Below are 22,050 nucleotides of genomic sequence, written 5' to 3'. Positions count from 1 at the left end.
TCCAGTAAACAAGTGGCAGAACTCACAGCTCCAATGGCCTTGTCCACTTCATCAGGTGTCACCAGATCAAACTCTTCCCAGACAGATGGACAAGTATGGGCCCCAGTCACCTCAACTGACCCGTTGTCAGTCGACTCTATTATCCAATCGGAGTCAAGGTCTGCCCGAATCCGAGCGACTTTATCAGCGAAAAATGTGTTAAAGTCCTCGGCACTACTCTGCAAGGGCTCCCCAACTCCCCCCTGGTTAAGAAGGGAGCTGGTCACCCTAAACAGAGTGGCCAGGCGAGATACCGCTGATGCAATCAAGACGGCATGATACACGCATCTTGCCGCTGTGAGCTCTTACAAGTGTTCAATCGGATTCGGACTTACTCTTCCTCCATCGCTTCTCTAGACGTCTCTTCTGGCATTTCAACTCCCAGAGCTCCTCGTTGAACCATGGAGCTATATGGGGTCTAGTGCCACGGAGAGGTTGCAACAGCGCAATTCGGTCCCCACTAAAGCAATGATTTGATGTCACACTTGCATATTAATCATATTTTTGCACTTGTTCTAAATGGAGGATGTGCTACTGAACCATAATACTCTATTGGACCTATTTCTTTACTGTTAATCTTTGGAAATTCAGTCAAAACTTGGTTATTTAAGTAGGCTTTTGGAGAAATTGTATAGAGAATATAGGCAACATTGTGGATGCTACTAATGTTATTACATTATGATTCTATAGATGTGGTTTATTAATGAGAGGTACTTTATAATTTATTGTAGATCTTTTTTTAATGAAGCACATAAAACCTGTTTCCATAACACATAACATTATTTATAAATGTTTTATAATAAATAAATCCCAAGCAGAAAGTAATGAAAGGACTATGGATTTTCATTTGGTGTCTTTGTTAGGTAAGAAATATACATTAGTTAATCATTGCTGTTATCTCCTACCATAGAGTAAACTGAATTCAAATTCCTAGCGACTTAGCTTATTTATTTATTTATTTATTCATTCATTCATTCATTCATTCATTCATTCATTCATTCATTCATTCATTCATTCATTCAATTTTTATGCTGCCCTTCCCCTTAGACTCAGGGCAGCTTACAACATGTTAGCAATAGTACTTTTTAACAGAGCCAGCATATTGCCCCCACAATCTGGGCACTCATTTTACCCACCTCGGGAGGATGGAAAGCTGAGTCAACCTTGAGCCGGTGATGAGATTTGAACCACTGACTTACAGATCTACAGTCAGCTTAAGTGGCCTGCAGTATAGCTCTCTACCTGTTGCGCCACCGCAGCTCATTAAAGCTTGATTTATCCCCTAAGCCAGTACTTTATTTATTTATTTATATCCCATACCTTTTAATCTGAGAGTTATTACAGCAGTTAACAATATAAAGCATTAAAAATAATACCAGTATAAACATCAAAAGAAAAAAGTATAGTTATTTTTCAATTGGAAGAGAAAGAAAAGTAAATTTTGACTTGATTCCTTAAATATATCAGTATAGTTTCCAGATTAGTTTCTGCACAGCAGGCATTCAGAAAGAAAAAATATCAGTAAAAACTTTTTGTTTCTGTCAGTTCTGTACGAGGGCATCTAGAGCGAATAAGAGTGGTGGAGAGTTTGCTTGTCTTCTGAATGGTTGGTCTGCAGAGACAAGAAATATCTAGGGTGTTTATTCTGAAGATTAAACCAGGACTTATAAATAACTACAGCTTGTTTGATGTTTCCTGGTGCTAACTTTATGTTTTTTATGTTAATGTTCTGTTTAGGGGGTTGGTGTTTGTTGTTCATGGTGCTGGAGAACACTGTTGTCGCTATGATGACTTGGCCAAGATGCTGACAGGAATCAATTTTTTCGTGTTTGCCCATGACCATGGTAAGTGCCTTTGGGAAAAAAAATGTATGGGAATAAAATTAAAGGGGAATAAGTGTGATGTTGTAGTAGATGAAGTATAGAGCGAGGTCTGTGAATATTTAGGATTAAGTTCACACTTACCTATGGAAATTGACTGGATAACTTTCATCTAGTCACTCATTCTTAGTTCAACATACTTCGCATAATGATTGCACATGAAATGAAGAATTGCACGTAAGCCAGTCTGAGCTTCTGAAGGCAAGGGGGAATATAAATTGAATAAATAAAAAGCAAAAAGTACTTCAGGGATAGAAGTAATTAAAGTAATTTAATTCTTGATTGTTGTAACTGATGGTGTCCATATGTGATACTTTTGTCTAACTATCAAGGAAAATGTAGCATGAAGGCATTATATAACAACATGAAATTTAATGGTGAAAAAAGTAAGTTCTACATTTAGGTAAGAAAAACAAAATGCACAGGTACAGTATATGTGATACCTACTGAACAGTAGCAACTGTGAGAGGGATCTTGGAGTCCTAGTGGACAACCATTTATATATGAGCCAAGAGTGTACAGCAGTTGCCAAAAAAGCCAACACAGTTCTAGGCTGCATAATCAGAGGGCTAGAATCAAGATCATGTAAGTGTTTGTTTGTTTGTTCGAATTCTATGCCCAATCCCAGTGGCTAATACAACTTCATAATGTCTTGATAAAGCCACACTTGGAATATTGCATCCAGTTTTGGTCACCATGATATAAAAAAGATGTTGAGACTCTAGAAAGAATGCAGAGAAGAGCAACAAAGATGATTAGGGGACCGGAGGCTAAAACATATGAAGAATGGTTGTAGGGACTTGGTATGTCTAGTTCAATTAAAATTAGGACTAGAAAAGACATGATAGCAGTGTTCCAGTATCTCAGGGGCTGCCACAAGCAAAAGGGAGTCAATCTATTCTCCAAATCACCTGAAGGAAGGACAAGGAGTAATGGGTGGAAACTAATCAAGGAGAGAAGCAACTTAGAACTAAGGTGAAATTTCCTGACAGAACAATTAATCAGTGGAACAACTTGCCTCCAGAAGTTGTAAATGCTCCAACACTGGAAGTTTTTAAGGTCTTGGATAACCATTTGTCTGACGTGGTGTAGGGTTTCCTCTCTAAGCAAGGGGTTGGATTAGAAGACCTCCAAGGTCCCTTCCAACTCTGTTATATTATGTTATAAAGCTAACTGAGATAATGAAATATGCTTATTTATTGGGATCCTGTTTGTATTATGTCAGCTGAACGTGGAATTGCCTCTGCATATTTTTAAGAAATGCTTAATGCTTTGGAAGAAGTTTTGGGTTTTAAAAACTTGAACTCTTCAACTTAAATATTATGGGAAGAACCTATTTATATCTTGCATTTGGCTGCCGATACTTTTGGATTGTTATAGGATACAAAAAAATTGCTCTGGGAAGGAAAATAGTTATGTCTTTGTTCTCAAAATATATAAAGATCCTTCTGGATCAGATTGAGGGTGTCTCTAATCTGATATGCTGTTTCTACGATTGGCCATCAAATAATTCTGAAGTATCTACTAGCAGTCTATGGAGATACTGGTTTTCTTCCACTGTGATTTTTCAGCATCTGAAGTTTCTGTAGAAGCATTGTAGATAACTATAAAATTAACCAGCTTGTTAGTCAGCCATATTTGGAGTCCCGTATTTGAAAGACTGAAGTAATTAAATAGTTTAATCTGAACATACTAATTTCTGTTAGCAGTCAAAAAACAGTTCTGCGAAATAACATGCAAGAAGAAACCTTTTGAAGCGTCCAAAAATATGTCCTATAAGTCTTTCATGTCTTAGATAATTAAAACAAACAGGAAACATTTTGAAATATTTTATTATTATTTTTCTTCCAAATGGTAGAAACAGTATGGAGAAAATGTTGCTTTCTTTCAAGGATATAATGAGTGTCTTCCTATTTAAAAGAAGTAATTGAATTAATTAAATAACTGAAAAGTCTTGGATTAGAATGTGAATAGTATTCTTCCGAAGGTCTGATTCATTTTGTTATATTTTTTAAAATTTTCCATGTGTTCACATAAACACACACACAGGGAGAGAGTGTGTGTGTGTGAGAGAGAGTCCCTATATTTTTTTCTACTATTATCAACGTTAACATTTCTTTGGGAAAACTTTCAAGAGTTTAAGGAAAACATATGGATTATAATGTTCCCGTGTTTACCCAAGGAACCACAATTATTTATTATTTTGCTGGAGTCATACAGTTGAAGCAATTAAGTGCATAATTCCTTTTAAAGACCATCTGGGAGTGTGCACTTCAGTTGCATCTCTTTTAGCCCCCCATACTATGGTAATAGCACTTAATAGTAGCTAATGTTTCAAATTCTGGTTTTTTTGGTCCATCATAAAACTGCAGGCACAGATGCTTTTAAAAGCTATTACTTTGTTTCTGTTACTTTTTGTATCATTAAAAGAAATTGTAATGAGAATTACTTCATTGGGTTTTGGCACTACAGCGTACATTTTAAAAACACAAGTTTTTAAAACTTAAACTCAGAGGGGGTTGTTTTCAGAAGAAGGTGGCATTTTAAAAACAACATTCAGTATGTCACACGAAATATCTCTGGGATTTCTGAAGCCCACAGCTCTGTATGAAAACCAGGAGAAATACAATGAATAGTGATACTAGTCAGGTTTCACTTGGAATCTTCAAATTACAGTGTCTTAATCAGCAAAGACAGAATTCAATGCCTTCCCTATAGGGTATCTACATTTCTTTCCTTTCTTCATCTGAGCCAGCAAACAGCTCTTCTTCTGGCATGGTTCTAAACAGAAACATGGAAAGACTGAGATACGGCCAATTTTGTGTATATTAAACTATTTATTTAGTTTATTTTATAAGTAATCCTACATTATGTTTGTTCATTCATGGTTTTGTTAGTATTTTAAAGATATTTTAAGCCATGTTAAAAATCAGACATTGGCAGCATAATATCTACTTTGACTTACAGTTCCATTCCTTATTCTTCCTATTATTGTAGATAAACTTCTATACCAAAATCATAGAAATAGAAACTCTGTAATAAGTATTTTTTTTTAAAATCTGGGAAAAGCCACCTACTTCTGCATTTCAATGGGCAGCTATCTCATTGTGTGCTCATCCTGATGCCATGAATTTCAGTTTTAAATCATGCCTAAGTAATTGTCAAAGATGAAGAAAGAATATATTAAAGAGGTATCCAAAACCACCGTAATCCCAGTTGCATAAACATTGGCAGGCTTTTGGGTGTGTTAATGAAAGATATGTGTGTGGATATTTACAAACAGAAAATTGATTTTCTCACCTGGTAGCCACAACATGTCTTCTTTTGAAGGCTTATAGACAGGAAACTCCCCCCCCCCCAATTCTAGATGAGAATAGAGGCTCTTAATCCACAAATGGAAAAAGATGTACTTCAGCATCCAGTGGTTGATTCCACACATTGCACTAAAATCACAATTCGTTTCAGTTTTGGTTCACATTTCTTTTTTTAAAATTATATTTGGGGCTGTTTAATTACCTGACGATTCAGCTTTCAGAAGATTAGATGAAATAACTGAACCCACAAACTGCCTTATTTTTATTTTAACCCATGGTGATTAGTTCAACTAGAGAGGTATGCAAATGGGTTTGATGTGTTTTGGAATACAGTGGAACCTCGACATACGAGCAGCTCTACTTACGAGCTACTCGAGATAAGAGCTGGGAGGGGAGCGACATTTTTGTTCGCCTCCCGAGCTCACATTCGGGATACGAGCGCCAAGGAGCTGTCTCCTGAAGCCGAAAGCTAACTTCCGCGTTCAGCTTCAGGAGACAGCTCCTTGGCGCTCGTATCCCGCGTGTTTTAAAAGGTTGCAGCCGGCCTGGGGGGCTGGGGGGGGTGCTGGCAAGCCCCCCAGGCCAGCTGCAACCTTTTAAAACACGCGCGCCGCTTCGCAGCTGTCTCCTGAAGCCGGAACGCTAACTTCCGCGTTCGGCTTCAGGAGACAGCTGCAAAGCGGCGCGCGTGTTTTAAAACGTGGCAGCCGGCCTGGGGGGCTCGTTCTGACTTACGAGCCTCCTTCCGGAACCAATTAGTCTCGTAAGTCGGGGTTCTACTGTACAAATACTAATTTAATGTTTTAACTACTCTTCCAAGCAAGGCTTAGTTAAAAATGCATAAATCTCTAAATTTTGCAAAACAAAAAATTAAAATTTTACAATGCAGCAGTTAAATTTTACATTAGCAAAAGATTTCCCTAAAAGGCAATCCACATGAAAGAATAATAAGATATTAGTAAAACTGAATAGAATAGGAAGAATTGCTTGTATATGTTGTGGTTGGCTCTGGCCCAGCTCCTGCCCCAAGGAATGTGGAAGTGGATGCAGGGGAAACATCAACATGTCATAGGCCTGTTTTATTGCCGACAGAGGCAGGTAGTGCAGTTTCCTCGGACGAAGAAGGTGGGAGTGACTTGGAAGAGGGGGGCTTGGCACACAGCCCAGGAAGCCAATCTCCATTATCTTCGGTCGATTCGGATGCGGAAGTCTTGGACCCACACAGGCGCAGGGTTATGCGTAGAAGAGACCAATTGAGGACATATTACAGGAGATAAGAGAGGCCACCTGTGTTTGGGTGGGGCTCTAGTAATTAGAGCTGCTGATACAAATAGCAGCGTGTTGGTTTGGCCATTGTGGAAGATTATCTGATCGTTGTTCTTCAGGACTGTGCCTTGCTGCTTGTTGATTTTTCACGAGTTTGAAACCAAAGCAGAGCAAAGTGTGCGTGTGTTTCACTTCCTGGAAGAAGGAGGGCTGTGACGGTTCTTCACAGCTGCTAGCTAAGTACTTAAAGACTGATTAAGGGGATTGTACCAGGTTGTTTTGGGACGAGTGCTCTTTGCAATACAAAATACAAAACGGTGCTTTGTTTCTTTTGAATTTTTGTGATAAAGAACATTGTTTTTGAACTTTCAAGCGTGTGTATCTGAAATTTGTACCCTTGAATTTTCGGGAGACTCTTACCATAGAGCCAGGCAGAACAGTTTATGGAAAAATACAGGCTTTAATACAAATTCTGAAGTTTTCAAAAACCTGAACATATTTACAAAACTAGGAAATTAAAGATTGAGATTGACAGAAATGAGAAATGACAAAAACAACTTAGATCTAAGGAGAAATTTCCTAACAGAACAATTAATCAGTGGAACAGTTTGCCTCCAGAAGTTGTGAATGCTTCAACACTGGAGGTTTTAAAGAAAATGTTGGGTAACCATTTATCTGAAGTAGTATAGGATTTCCTGCCTAAGCAGGGGGTTGGACTAGAAGACCTCCAAGGTCTCTTCCAACTCTATTATTATTTTTCTTGTAACATTGACAGAGCTGTGTATCCAGAGTTGAAATGTTGTTCACATGGTAATGTATTGTGTTTTCCTAACAGACTGCACTTCCAGAAATGCAAAAAGAAAGATAATTTCTGCCTATAAGTTGAAAGAGTAGAGGAATTTGCTATAATTTATATTTGTAATGTAGTCTTCTCAGTATATAAGAATCTTTTGAAAAGACTGTATGGACTGGTAGCGCACATACCTTTGTACACTTCAGATGTTTTGGACTTCAGTTTCAATAAACCCCAGATAATAAGTTTTTAATGTAAGTAATTAGAGTGGTTATGGAACAAACAAATTTTCCAGAAAAAACAAGTCTAGTTGCTTTTTGAAGAAGCACCTTTGTGACACCTGTGACTTGGATGACTGAGAATCTCCATAGGCAAGAGGATGAAGGGACTGTTGATATTTTTTGAGTGAGGTTCTCATCAAGACAAAAAATATTTCAAACATAGCCCATGGGTCAACCTTTTAGACCAAAAAAATCATAATTTAAAATCCTGTGGACCACTATTATGTTCTGCCTAATGCTTGTAGAGCCATGGTGGTGCAGTGATTAGAGTGCAGTACTGCACACTACTTCTGCTGATCACCAGCTGCCAACAGTTTGGCAGATCGAATCTCACCAGGCCCAAGGTTGACTCAGACTTCCATCCTTCCGAAGTGGGTAAAATGAGGCCCTAGATTGTTGGAGGCAATATATGCTGACTGTGTAAACCGCTTAGAGAGGGCTGTAAAGCACTGTGAAGTGGTGTATAAGTCTAAATGCTAATGCTAAATGCTATTGCTAATGAATGGCTGGGTGGGCGTGGCAAAATCTTCATGTGACTGGGTGGGCAGGGCCAACTCAATGTCACTCACATCGATGAGCACCTTGCCAGCCTCTACTTGCCACTCCTTTCCTGCCTGCCCAGGCTCCTTATGCCCCAACAGGAAGCTAAGCAACCACCATGAAAAAGAGTTGGCAAAACAGCTAGCTCCCCAAAGGGGGCGGCTCTGCAGCAACATAACGTTCATTGCTCATATCTGGCCTAGGGGCCGTAATTTGAGGACCCCTGATTTTGTACAATATACAAAATGCAAATAATTTTTCTGCGGACCCACCACAATTTTCTCACGGACCAAGAGTTGGTGGCCATTTTTATAGCCAACAGAAGTCCCACGAAATAGCTGTAAAGTGATTTAGCATATATCAGCATTCCATAGAGCAGTGTTTCCCAACCTTGGCAACTTGAAGGTATTTGGACTTCAACTCCCAGAATTCCCCAGCCAGCATTCGCTGGCTGGGGAATTCTGGGAGTTGAAGTCCAGATATCTTCAAGTTGCCAAGGTTGGGAAACACTGCCATAGAGGAACCAGTAACATTTGTATGAAAATATGAAATGCTTGTTTTGGTTTGATACTTTCTACTTGAAGAATAGGATTTTGAAATTAACTCCCCCCCAAACCTTTGGATACATTTTCTCTTTAGTCGTTGTTTGAATGCAGGATCTCCTTCTGCGCTTTGGGTTCAAGGATAGGCTCATTTCAAGACTCCCAAGTATCTTTAGTTTGAAACAAACTTCCAAGAATACAGAGGCAAAGAGTACAGTCACATTTTAGAGGAATTAGAAGCTTAGAAAAAATGCATTGTGGAATGTAATGAATAGAAGCAAGAAACTCATGGTACACTGCACAATGAGATGTGTGTTATTTTTGTACATTTTATGCTAAAGAATAATGCATGGGCTTTTGCCTTTTTGTTTTGCCAAGGACAGTTTCACAATTTTTAAAGCTTCCTTTGAGTTAACATTTTCTGTTAATAGGCTGCACCTGGCAAAGCTATTCCATTCAGTAGTTTGTGTGAAAAAGATGTACAGCATTATCAAGGCATTATATTCCTGGAGTATGTTTTCAGAATGTACTATGTAGAAAGATTTTCCCAGATTGAAAAGTCACGTAAAAGAAAATAGAGGAAGATTGCCTCATTTTGCTGTACATATGCTTTAAAATCACAGTTATTTTACATTTTAAATAAAACTTTTGAAAGAGGGAATGCTCTTCTGAGTCTCATTCTTTGATTCAGTTAAGCATTGAAGATCCATTTCCTATTTCTTATTTCCTTTTCAGGATCACAGAGTTAATTAAGTGTGGTCTGGGCAACTTTGGACTCTTTTTGCTTATGATCTTGAGTCAACTACTGCCTTACAGATTGTCCTTGACTTACAACCATTTCTTTATCAACCATCCCAAATTACAGCAGCCCTGAAAAAAGTGACTTACAACCACTCTTCAAAGTCAAGACTTAGCATCCCTATGGTCACATGTTCAACATTCAGCTGCTTGGTAACCAAGCATATGTTTTCAGTCATTACAGTTGCAATCACAAATGTGATTACCATTTGTGACCTTTGTAGCTGGCTTCTGACAGGCTAAATCAATGGATTAATCCAGATTCACTTAACAGCTGCGGTGGTTCACTTAACAATCATAGCAAAATCAGGGACACATCACTTTAACCACCCTGCTTAGAAATGAAAATTCTGGTTTTAAGTTGAGGGTTACCTGTATTCCTTGCTGGGCAATACTACTGAAAATTGGCCACTAGGTTTCTCAAAATTTTGTGAAAGAAATCACATTGGAAAGTGGAATATAAGCTCTAAAGTACAATAAAATAATTCACACATGCACTCCAAATACTCATTAGCAAAACCCAGCTGGAAAAATATCAAACATTTTAGATTCATATGCATAATACAGCCTCCCAATTTATTCATTATTGTCTCTGACACCACAAGTTTGTTTACCCCACTCTAAAATTGCAGTTGTGGGCATTGCTTGTTATTCTGTTGCCTTCACCACTTTATACAGGGATGGAATTTTTAAAAATCTGTGGGCGTCATAAAAAGAAACTCAAAGAATGCAAGTTGTCAGGCAGCTGAATGATGAGTCCATATGCTCTAAACACCTTTCAGCTACTATGAGATCACTGAAAATATGAATAAGATACACTTTACCCCGTTTTTCTTTTGTAAAAATCAGAATAGTTTAAATGAAATTGTATGAATGACTTTCATTGTCATGAAACTATAACTTCTTTCTTTTCATGGAGTTCCATTACTGAGGCTTAGATTACTTGTTATATATAGCTGTATTCCTTACTAGGTCTTTAAATATAAACATATCAAGTCCCATGAGAAGCAAATAAAGGAGATATTCAAACATACACTGAGGTCCTCTTGCCACTTTTTGATAACCATTTGCAAATATATAACGCAATAGCCTCTTTTTTTGTCTTGAGTCCAAATAATGCTTCCTTCATCTTTTCCTTTAGCAAGCATTTTTGTCATACCTTCTGGCTGCTAGATGATGTTGGGTGCAATCTGCCAGTGCTCTACCTGAGTTTCTGCATAGTATCTATGTATTACAGTCCTTATATTGTAAGTTATAGGGAACTTCTGGGGGGGGTTTTCTTGATTATTGGGTCTTTTGTTCTTTTAGAGGAATTTTTGTAGTTTTTGTGCTGCAGAGATTCCAAGCAATTGTAGTTTATTGGTTGTCTCAGAGATATTTTGATATGGAGTATTATCCTTTTTATAGGTTGTACTGATTAAGTTGCTGTGGATTGTGTAGTCAATGCATTTTCCCCTGACTTTTTATTATTATGGGGGTTTTTTACTATTTAAACTGCATTCTAAGGTTTTTGTTTTAATTCTTTGTGTTTTTAATTGTTGGCACCACCCTGTCACAAGCAAGAGATGGGCAGCTAAATTAATGGGTAGGGCATTGTTGGTTTTTTCTTCTCTTAGGAATGTTCTTCCTTTATAGATGTTGATTGATGTGTCTTCTCCAATTGTTCCTTTTATACAATATGACAAAGATGTCATCTACATAAATGGGTTGTATGTGTGGGAGTGTTATTGTACGGATTAAGGAAGATGACCTTGATGGAGATAGGCAAGAGCTGTTACCTAGGCAAAAGTGTCTGAATCATTTTTTAAACCTCCAAGATTGTTAATCAAAGGTTAATCCTTTGAAATCAGGCTCTTTCCTGCCAAATCTCTAAACACAAAGAGAAAACTGAAGTGAAAAACTACTAGGTACACATGATAGGCTTCAATATGAAATGAGAGAAAGAGAGAGATGACTTTCTCTCTGTTTATTTAATGACAGATTCACCTCCCTCCCCATGCCAATTACGGATTGTCTGAACTTTCTTTTAAAGATGAGTTTAGGATTGTTCTGAACATTGAGTGAAACAAGCTGATGGGTGTAAGAAATTGAAGAATGGACTTTCCCACTTTACCATGCAAGGTTCTTACGGAGAGAAAGAAAACTTCAGGTAGTGATAATAATATATTTTACTTGGACTTCAGTAAGGCATTTGACAAAGTAGACCATAACCTACTACTTGATAAAATAGAAAAATGTGGGTTAGACAGCTTCACCACCAGATGGGATTTGTAACTGGTTGACCAACCGCACTCAACATGTACTCCTCAATGGAACTGCATCTACATGGAGGGAAGTATGCAGTGAACAGTGGTATCCCAGGGCTCTGTTTTAGGCCAAGTACTTTTCAACATATTCATCAGTGATTTGGACGAGGGATAGCTAGAGCATTCATCAAATTTGCAGACAACACCAAGCTAGCAGGAGCTGACTACTCCATCTTTGTCTCCCTTACCTGAGGAAATCCTCATACCACTTAAACTACCGTTGCTTTTACCAATAGCACCACTGGCCCCCAGGATCTTGAGGTTTTCAAGCCACCTCCGATTCTCACCGCTCAGGCAGGGTCAGAACAGGGAGCCACCTCCATCTTTGGCCAGAAGGGCAGCTTCCTCTGCTACCTACACCCAAACGACAATGGAGGTCCGCACAGGGAGGGCCAGGACATTGAACTCCCTCAGGACAACATCAGGGACATTATTTCCTTGGTCATCCAGGGGATGGCAGTGGGCCTCTAGCAGATTTTGGTTCCTCCTGACTAGAATTAAGATGGAAGAGAAGCCTAGTCATTCCTGTTCTGAAGACACACACTCTTTGGCTGAAATTTCTAACAAATGTCAGATCTCGGCTTCTATGAGACCCTCTTGTTTGCATTGCTGGGAGCAGGACACTGGATAAATTGTCTTGGGGTCCGGAAAGAAATTCAAGAATCAGCCAGAACCTCACAGTTTGAAGGACCCAGGCGTCTGTGGTCATAACCTCCCACTTGGGGGCAAAATGTTGTAAGCAACCATCGAGGGGAGAATCTGCCCTGGAGTCATTTGGACTTATGGAATCCCTGGGACCTGGTGCCTCAAAAAGGGCTTTGGACTGGTGAAATTGTCTGCCGTTGTCCCTACCAGAGGGTCTATCCTGTGGCCTGTCTGGTCCCTGATAGTAGGACCTTTGGTATTGGGGGCGTCAAAAGCCATATCCTGCCGAAAGGGCTGCTGGTGAAAACAAGGAGCAGGACAGCAATTGGTTCTGCAATGAACGTTAGGTAACACCTTTCATTTATCTCTGGTCTTGACCAGGATCGAGTCAAGAACCTCACTGAAGAGGTTGCTTCCTTTGAAGCTAGGTAGCCAGGCACCATTTTGAGTACATATCAGCCTGACAATGTCGGAGCTACAGAAGTTGGTGGTCATTGCTCAATTTTCCCTCCCTGGAGGATTCCTGACCACAGGATTTCCCTCTGCCAGGGGGCTCTACACCATCCAGAGCACCAATGGCTACAATTAGCTGTATGGCACTTGAGGGGGACTTCCTAAGGAAGGATAAATTCTCCAGGAGGGTGATATGCAGGCATCTAGGCAGGTGTCCACGAACTGCATTTACAATGCAACCTGGACAGCCTATTGCAGGTTTTGCTCAAAATTCCATCTTGATCCATTCTCTGCCTCGATTCCTCAGATCCAGGAGTTCTTGTAGGAGGAGTTCAACTAGGGTTTAATACCCAATACTCTCTGCAGACGGGTGGCTGCCTTGTCAACAGTAATAATGTTTGACAATCTCAGGTCCCTGTCTCATTACCCTCCAGTGTGCAGCTTCTTAAAAGGTGTGACTAATTTGAAACTCCAGGTGATCCATCGCTATGCTCATCTCTACTCCTTTTGAACTGTTGAGAACTGTCAATCTGTGGTTCTTGACATTTAAAACTATCTTCCTGGTTGATATAACTTCAGCCAGGAGAATCTGAATGAGCAGCTCTCTCTCTCTGCGCCAGGATTTATGTCTTTTCCATCCATTTCAGAGTAGCCCTTTGCCTGGATCCTTCCTTCCTTCCAAAAGTAAATTCCTGATTCCATCGGACCCAGAAAGTTATTTTGCCAGGCTTTTGTCCTAAATCTAAACATCCTTGGAACATAAGTGTTCTGCCGGCGTGTCCCAACCGCCCATAATTACAGGGCAATTAGTCAAAAAAGACACACACCACAGGATAGAAGGAAAACCAAAAGTCTTTATCAACAGAAAAGCAGAAAAAACTCCCTTTTTAAATGTCAAAGGGATTTTCTGGTACACAAAAGACACAGGTTAAATGCAATCCAATTTCTCACCCAGTAACTGGGAAATCGAGTCCAATTCCAAAGTCCAGAAAGTCCACACACAGTCTTGAACAGGGAAACAGCAAAACCACGATCATGATGAAACTATGAATCAGATAAACTTCCACAAGGCTAAACCAGCATGCTGCTCTTTTTATTTGTAGCACTAATTATAGCAGCCCCACCCAACCACAGGTGGCCTCACTTATCTCCTGTAATAATCCTACAGTTGTTCTCTCCTATGCATCACTATTTATTATTTAGATTTGTATGCCGCCCCTCTCCGCAGACTATGCATGCGTGGGTCCATCATAAGTTCTTGTTCAGAATCCAGGGATGATAAGGATGATTGATCTCCTCCTGGGCTGTCTGCCAAACTCCCCTCTTCCCTGCTATTCACGCTTCCTTCGTCAGAGGAGCCTTCATCGGAAGATTCTATCGGGAGCAAAACAGGCCTGTGGCATGTGGATGTTTCCTCCACCTCCACATTCCTTGGGGCAGGAGCTGGGCCAGAGCCAACCACAACAATAAGTAGCACGAATTAGATGTCAGGAGGTCTCTCCGGATTTATATGAAGAGGACTGGCTCATTTCGAAAGACCGATTTGTATCATTTCAGTCAGCCTCTATGGGTTGAAAGGTTTCCCCCTTGTTGATCGGCCGTTGGCTTAAGGCGTGCATCGCCAAAGCTTGTGACTTTCAGGCCAGACCTTTTGTTGTGTAACAGCACATTCCACCAGAAATGTGGCCACTTCGGCAGCTTCGGCCATGCAAGTATCAATTGAAGAAATTTGCAGGGCAGCAACATGGGCCTTGTCATCGCCATTTGTAAAACGCTACAAACTGGACGTATTTGCCTCTGCGGAGGCCTCCTTCAGCAAACAGGTGCTACAAAGGGTCTGCTCCGCACCAGCTACCCTGGACCAGTCTATTCCCACCCCTATGACTTAAGCTACGGTATATCCCATGCTTAGATTCTCCTAGCAGTGCACAGGAGAATGAACGTTGGCTTGCCTGGACATTCTTCTATGTGCACTGTGGGAGAGTCCAAACCCTACCCTGGTCCAGGGTCGAAGTGCTGATAGGACTTAACCACCATTCTGAATATGTCTTCGAGGTCTACGCCTTCACTAAACAACTGAGCCTGTGGAGCAGAGCGATCGTGACCACATCTATTTTTAACTCAGACCCTTGGCAACCGACAGAAGTTAATCCCATGCTTAGAGTCTCCCACAGCACACATAGAAGAACATTCAGATAAGCTAAAGTTCCTTCTACATGAAATATGTGATAAAGAATTATTTGAAGTTTTTATTTTATTTAGTTATTTTTTTGGACTCCATCACATAATTCTTTGTTATCATTTGATTGATTATGTGCCAAAAGGCACTTTGTGATCTGTTCTACAGTCAACACATGGCCATGCTTTTGACACTAATTCCACTTAATTTTAGCAATAATATAATCGATTTCATTTCTGCATACTTCATCTGGTGGTGTTCATATATATAGGTATTGTTGCTCGAAGACAGTTACCTTTGAAGAAATAATCAGAGTACAAGAAATGGAAAAGTTGGTCTCCTTTTTTATTTCAGCTTCTTAAGCCATACAATCCAACTACATTTTCCTTTTAATATTTCCAAAGTGTCTCCAATTTTGGCATTACAGTCTCTGTACAAGCAGCACATCTTGCTTGCATTATTTATACATTTGAAAATTGAACTTTGTCATAAAACTCACCAACCTCCTCTTCTGTAAAAGTAGTTGCACCATATACTTGAATGATTGTCACATGAAAGTGTCACAAAGTCTAATAAATATCTAATTTGATTACATTGATTACATTATGGTCAAAAATATTCTTGCTATATCTTTCCTAACAATAAAAGCAGTGAGGTTCCTTCTTTGTTTTTTAATACACAGTGTGAACTTCTGAGTGAAGTGTCCAATCCCAATCCTTCATAATTTTCTGCTGCGTAAAATATCAGTAGTTTTCCTTTCATCTTTTATTGCATTGAGCTTTCCCCTGTTTTTTTGTGTATCTATCAAAATTGCGTGCCACCTATCTTGCCAAAGTAATGCTTCTTATGTTCCTGGTTACTACTGTAATTCTGTCTTTGCAGCTTTTGACTTTTTCTTCATTATAGCAACTAGACACCCCTAAATCTTTAATCCAGTCATGTCATAGATATCATTAGTATTTGAAAATACCTTCAGGTCTTAGCTATTGAGTGCTATCTGACCTGCAGGATCCATCATCTGGCACTACATTATCAGTCATTTTATATTGTATATCTACTGAATTTTTGGAGTATAAGATGCACTTTCCCCCCTAATAAAAGGCTGAAAATTTGGGTGCATCTTATATTCTGAATGTAGATTTTTTTGAAACTTTTTTCAGCCCTTATGAGGCTCTAGCAAATGAAGCGATCTTCCAGGCTTTGTCTGCTTTTCTTATTGATGCTCCCTCTGACAATCAGCTGTGTTTTAGAAGCTGTTTTTTAATCCCCAATCAGGATAAAAAGCCTGTGCATGTTCAAACCAAGAAAACTAATGCACTGAAACAGACCAAATTAAGGACGCTAGCTAGATGAATACACGGTGGGCAGATCCTCCCACTATTTTCCTCCTCAAAACCGAAGGTGTGTCTTATACTCTGAAAAATATGGTATATGATTTTCTTGATAAAAATATAGGAGTGGTTTACAATTTGCTAAAAATACAGAATTTATGCCTTTGCCATTGTCACTAAAATAATCTGCTGTCACCAGCATCTTCCTCTATTGCTGCTGCCCCTTATATATGCCTGCTTGTCTTACCTGGGTAGCTAGGATAACCTTAACTCTGGTAATATATACTCTTGGCGTACTCTCTTCACTCACATCTCCCTGAAACATACACACAGTCTTTCTCCCTCCCTCCCTCCCTCCCTCCCTCTCTCTCTCTCTCTCTCACTCTCTCACACACACATATACACACAAACACACACAGAGAGTGACAATGGGGCCATATGGGAAGACTTAAAGGCCTTTGTTATGTTAAATCCAGTTCTTGAAGTTCAATGCAAGTCCTGGAAAGATTATACTTCTGAGTCTTTATTTTTTCCTAAATTGCTTTCAGTATTCTTTAATTTTCCTTCACTGAGTTACTCCATCCCTCTGTTTGAATTTTGTTTCTTTTTAAAAGTAGATGGCCTTTTATTTTGGAAGATTATATCTAATATAAATGTTATTTTGTTTTCACTACAACTTCCTCAAATTACATGGCATTCCCTAGGAATCTTTACCATTGTCACAGCAGGTAAAGAATTAGCACAGAAAACACCTGCGATGGATTGAACTCAGATTGTAATCAAACTGACTGCAATTATGCAGTTATCGTCAATAGTTTTATATACCCAGAGTTGTGGTTCTGCCATACAAGTCAAATAAATAAATAGATCCATGAATCCTTTCTTGGCAGACCGTTTCTCGTGTTTCTCTCATTTTGGCAGGATAAAAAGATAGGAATAATTTTTAGAATATTTCATTGTGATTTCTATTCTTTAGATTGAAATACATAAAATATATATTTAAAAACGTTTTCTATTTTTGGCAACAGAAATATGTGCACCCACACAGTCTTCAGGATTATAACCTTCTGCTACATTTCTCCCCCACAGCATTAAACCTCTGGTAGCCTGTAACCACCATTTCATTTTAATGGTGTTTGTGTAGGAGTCCTTCACAACCAATGAAGTACAGTACAAGAATAAGTGCTAAGGGTTACATGGTTTCAAAACAAGACTTGACAATTTTCTGAGAATTAAATCTATCAATGTGTATTGGTCCTGAAAGCTAAATGTAATTCCCATGACTAAACCACTGTATAACCTGATTATTAGATACTGAGAGCATATGCACCAAAGGCAAATTCCTTGTGTGTCCAATCATATTTGGTCAACAAAGAATTCTATTCTATTCTATTTTATTCTTAGGATCAACCAGGAGTGGCCATGTACTTGTGAGCACCTGTACTTGTTCAATACCTGTACAGTTGTTGAAAATTAAATATTGAACTTGATTACTATGAAAACATCAAGGCCATTTTGAGGAGCAGTCAGTGTATAGTAGCAGGATCTATGTTAACATTTTCAGCATTATTTTAATATAGTCTTTATGTAATTTATTCATTGTTTATATAAATGAATTTATTGTGGTTGGGAGAATTAACTGGAATTAAAATGAAAACAAGATGAATGGGGATATTTAGCTGTCTTTTTATCGGAGGAGATAATATGTTCGGCTTCTTTATCAAAATATTAGCTACAGCATTGTAATAAAGCTCCTGTTGGGCTATCTCTGCTTCTCTGTTCTTGACATATTTTGCAGATTACGGTCTCTTTTTCCTGTTTGCCTAATTTCTGTTTCTTGGTTTTATTCACAATACCATGCTTCCTTGACCTTGTTCAGTTTAGTCTGTAATAACTGCTATTGCTTTTGAATTTTACAAACTCTGATTGAACTACATTCTATTGAATCTGTTAAGGAAAGTCAGCCTTTTGTACTTTGGATTACACTTTGCAAACATTTTTAAAGGAAGATGATACCTAGTTCAGATTAGCAGGTCGTAACCTTTTTCTTTATATATTTCAAATTAATCTTTGAACAATCAGGTTATTGCAGCAAGCAGCATTTGGGCCTTTCTGCATGCTGTGCATCACAGCAAGATGGATGAATGAAATAATAATGTTATCCTTAGTTTTTACGTTGCTATTAGGGATTCACAACAGGGAGCTTCTAAACCAAGCAGTGGTAATTAGAATATTTTATCAGCAAAGGAAGCTTCTTGGGTGATTCACAAGCATTCCAGTAGTTTTATGAAAACTCTGAAAGGTGTTCTACGCTTTTGGGAATTCTCGACAATATCTTATAAAAGGGGGGGGGGGGAGAAAACATTTACAAGCATTTGCTTTTTTTTTGCTTTCTTTTTTTAAAATGAAAGCTCAAATAATAAAGCCAAATAATGTCAAATAATAAAGCCAAATAATGTCAACTACCACCTTATTTAGATTGTCACAGGGAAATGTTTTTCATTTGTTAGTTTTCTTAAATTTTCCTTCCTTCCGTCCGTCCATCCAGCCTCTCACTCTCCCATCCATCCATCCATTCATCCTGTATGTCCTCGGAGAGGGGTGGCATATAAATCCAGTAAGTAAGTAAGTAAGTAAGTAAGTAAGTAAGTAAGTAAGTAAATAAGTAAGTAAGTAAGTAAGTAAATAAATATTCCTCTTCTAACAAAAGTATTTCAAAGCATACATCTGTATGTTGCATAGGCCTGCCAAGAAAAGTTAGAGACAAACAGAAGGTCCTTTCCACAATAGCTAGGAACAAATTCCCACGAAAGGCTACCAGATGACTATACAGATTGTGCAAAACTCGTTCTCACCTTCCAAATAGTTTCAGAAGTGCATGCACTCAAATACTGTACTGATTGCTTAATAAAGCAGTGATATCTATAACAGCCTGGATGAAAATTCCAATTGTACCTCTTTTAAGATTTCTAAGCGCAAATAGGTAGATAATATTATATTACTTTCCTACAGACACAGTGTAAAATTCAGGAATAGAAATTTCACTCCTCTATTTTGTACCGATTCCAATTTTGTTTTGTGGATACATTTCTGACTGTGGCTCAATAGGGTCAATAAATTAAGCTATTTCTCATTGTGCAGTTTCACATCCGGTTTTCATTGTGTTTAACATCCCCATAAAATAATTTGGAGAGGTTGTCCAGTGATTTGAAATACAGTGTCAATAAGACAGCACAAGCCAAACTGGCCACAGAGAACAGTGACTGAACAAGGAAGATATGCCCATAAAAGACTAAAATGCCTATATTGTATGAGCTGGACTGATCCTGTCCTTGATTGCATGATTACTAAGATTATTTAAATGGTGACAGAATATACACTTTAATGACAGATCAATTAAAAATAACATCAGGGTAAAACCAAGATATCTCCGTTAAAAATAATAGGGAAGTGTATTCATGCTATGGTTAGTGAAATGTAAATATAAGCTTTGAGTAACTTTGTTAATACATTCCAGCAATAAGAATGAGTATCTTTCTCACTGTATAGCAATAGCATTTAGACTTACTGTATATACCATTTCAAAGTACTTTACAGCCCTCTCTGAGCAGTTTACAGAGTCAGGATATTGCCTCCAACAATCTGGGTCCTCATTTTACTGACCTCAGAAGGATGAAGGGCTGAGTCAACTTTGAGCTTGTTAGAATCAAACTTCTGGCAGTCAGTAGAATTAGCCTGCAATACTGCATTCTAACCACTCCATCACCACGGCTCTTATATCAGAATTTTTCTCCCACTTTTCTCCGTATTAAGTGAATTATGTTAGGTTTGTCAAGCTCAGTAAGTAACTGTCACACTACAATTGCTACCTATCAATAAAGGTTATTTCTTTGCACATTTGCATTTTGTTATAAAGAAGTATGAGCTATTGCAACTTCTCTGCTTATTGTTTTAAAACAGCAAATAATTTTATTTTCTTTTTTTAAAAAATAGTTTTTATTAAATAGTTTTTTTAATTATGTATATAACATACAAAAACAAAAAAGGCAGACGTATAAGTACATAAATACATTAAAAAAACAATTACAGACAAAACAAACTTAACGAACCGCATAACAAATCACAAATCACAAAATTTACAATTTATTCTTCACTAAGCAGGTCACATGGTATCATTGTATTTCTATGTATCACTATTACTCTTTTCTTACTTAAAGAGGAAAAAAAGAACAAAGAAAAGAACATTAAGAAACTTCTTATAGTTATTAGTTCTATGTTATTTATCTCTGTTTCACTTAATTACCTTATTCTTTTATTTCTACACAGATAACGCAACTTGCTTCTTTTGGTTTTTATGATTTCAACCATTCATATAGTTTATCCCAGATTTTATAAAAATCAGTTTCCTCCTTGTATAGCTAGCCTAGAGAGGAAAGACCTTTATTTTCAAACACAGTCAATCTATGTAGATTTCTAATACTATATGCTCTCCAATATTTCTAGATGTAAATTCAGGATAGTGGATATGAGGGATAATATCCATCCTTCACTGCCTATTTTTGAAGCATCTTAAAAGTTTCAAAAATAGAGATTATCTGTGGCTGTTACTTGTGAAATATGGATATTTCTTGTGAAATACTGATGAGAAATAGAGAACAATTCCAGCTTGCCTTTTAACAAGTTAATTTTAAACAAATTTTGATTTTAAATTTAGTAACAATCTCAAAAGACAGTCAATAGGAAATAGTAGGGTGAACATCATGTGGCAGAATTTACTACAGTAACTGAACGAAGAAGACAACTCAGTATTGGAAAGTAGCTGGGATTATTTCTTAGTAAATCTGCATAAACCTAATCCAAAAACAAAATTTGTGAAGAGCCAGAAACAAGCATATTTATATGAGGGCTTTGGGGTTTTTTTTTTGCAGATTGTCAAATACCCCAGGCTGGCTCTTGTCAACTTCAAAAAGAGCCACTTTGGGGTTTTCATCTGAATAATGTTCAACAGATGTTAGCCACTATTGCCCTACCCAGAGATGGTATGCACCATACTGACATTTGGAAATATTTGATTACCTTTTTCTCAGTGTAAGAAAACTTAACATGGGGAGAGAGAGGTTAGAGTTCTCTTTTCCTGTTGAAAAAGGCTGGTATCAGTAAAACACTGAAGTTAGACTTGAAGACAGAATAGCTGACTTTTTCTCACCATATGCAATGTTCCCATGAGGTTTGATGGATCTGCACTATCAAGTTAGGAAGCAGCTGGACCACACAGAACTACAAAACAAAACAAATGAAGTGTCACATAGAGCCTGTGCAGTTAAAATCATAATGAATTATCCAAAAACATTCAGGCTTGAATTACTGAATTACTTAGATGTATTAGTTCACTATTCTAGGTATTAATGAAGAGAATTAAGTTATAAATTCCCTGTTAAAACTACAATACCAGGAGAACATTTTTATTCTCTAATGCAGCTTGGAGCTTCTGGTATATACTCATGTAACTGTTGATAATTTCTAGGTAAAAATAAGTCTAGCCCACATAGAAGCAGTGAGGACCTTCCTGATTTCATCACTAGTTTGAAACTAATAAGACCCAGGGTCAGAAATGATGGGACTAGTAATCTTGGTGATATTTTGCAGCACATAGTTTCTTCATTCATAGGGGAACTGTGGATAT

General features: G+C 38.1%; 1 protein-coding gene across 5 annotated transcripts in view; it reads left to right on the top strand.

Moving 5' to 3' along the window:
* MGLL (monoglyceride lipase) overlaps nucleotides 1–22,050 on the top strand; it is a 206,573-nt gene that overhangs the window by 111,910 nt on the left and 72,613 nt on the right. For all 5 annotated transcript variants that reach the window (XM_070738385.1, XM_070738389.1, XM_070738387.1 and 2 more), the window contains exon 3: nucleotides 1,777–1,883. In XM_070738385.1, coding sequence (XP_070594486.1) covers nucleotides 1,777–1,883 — 107 coding nt within the window. The remainder of the gene's footprint in view (nucleotides 1–1,776; nucleotides 1,884–22,050) is intronic.

The sequence above is a fragment of the Erythrolamprus reginae genome, chromosome 2, assembly GCF_031021105.1.
Source record: "Erythrolamprus reginae isolate rEryReg1 chromosome 2, rEryReg1.hap1, whole genome shotgun sequence".
NCBI classification, from domain to species: Eukaryota; Metazoa; Chordata; class Lepidosauria; order Squamata; family Dipsadidae; genus Erythrolamprus; species Erythrolamprus reginae.
Note: the sequence above shows the minus strand (reverse complement) of the source record. Positions and strands in the feature narration are given on the sequence as shown.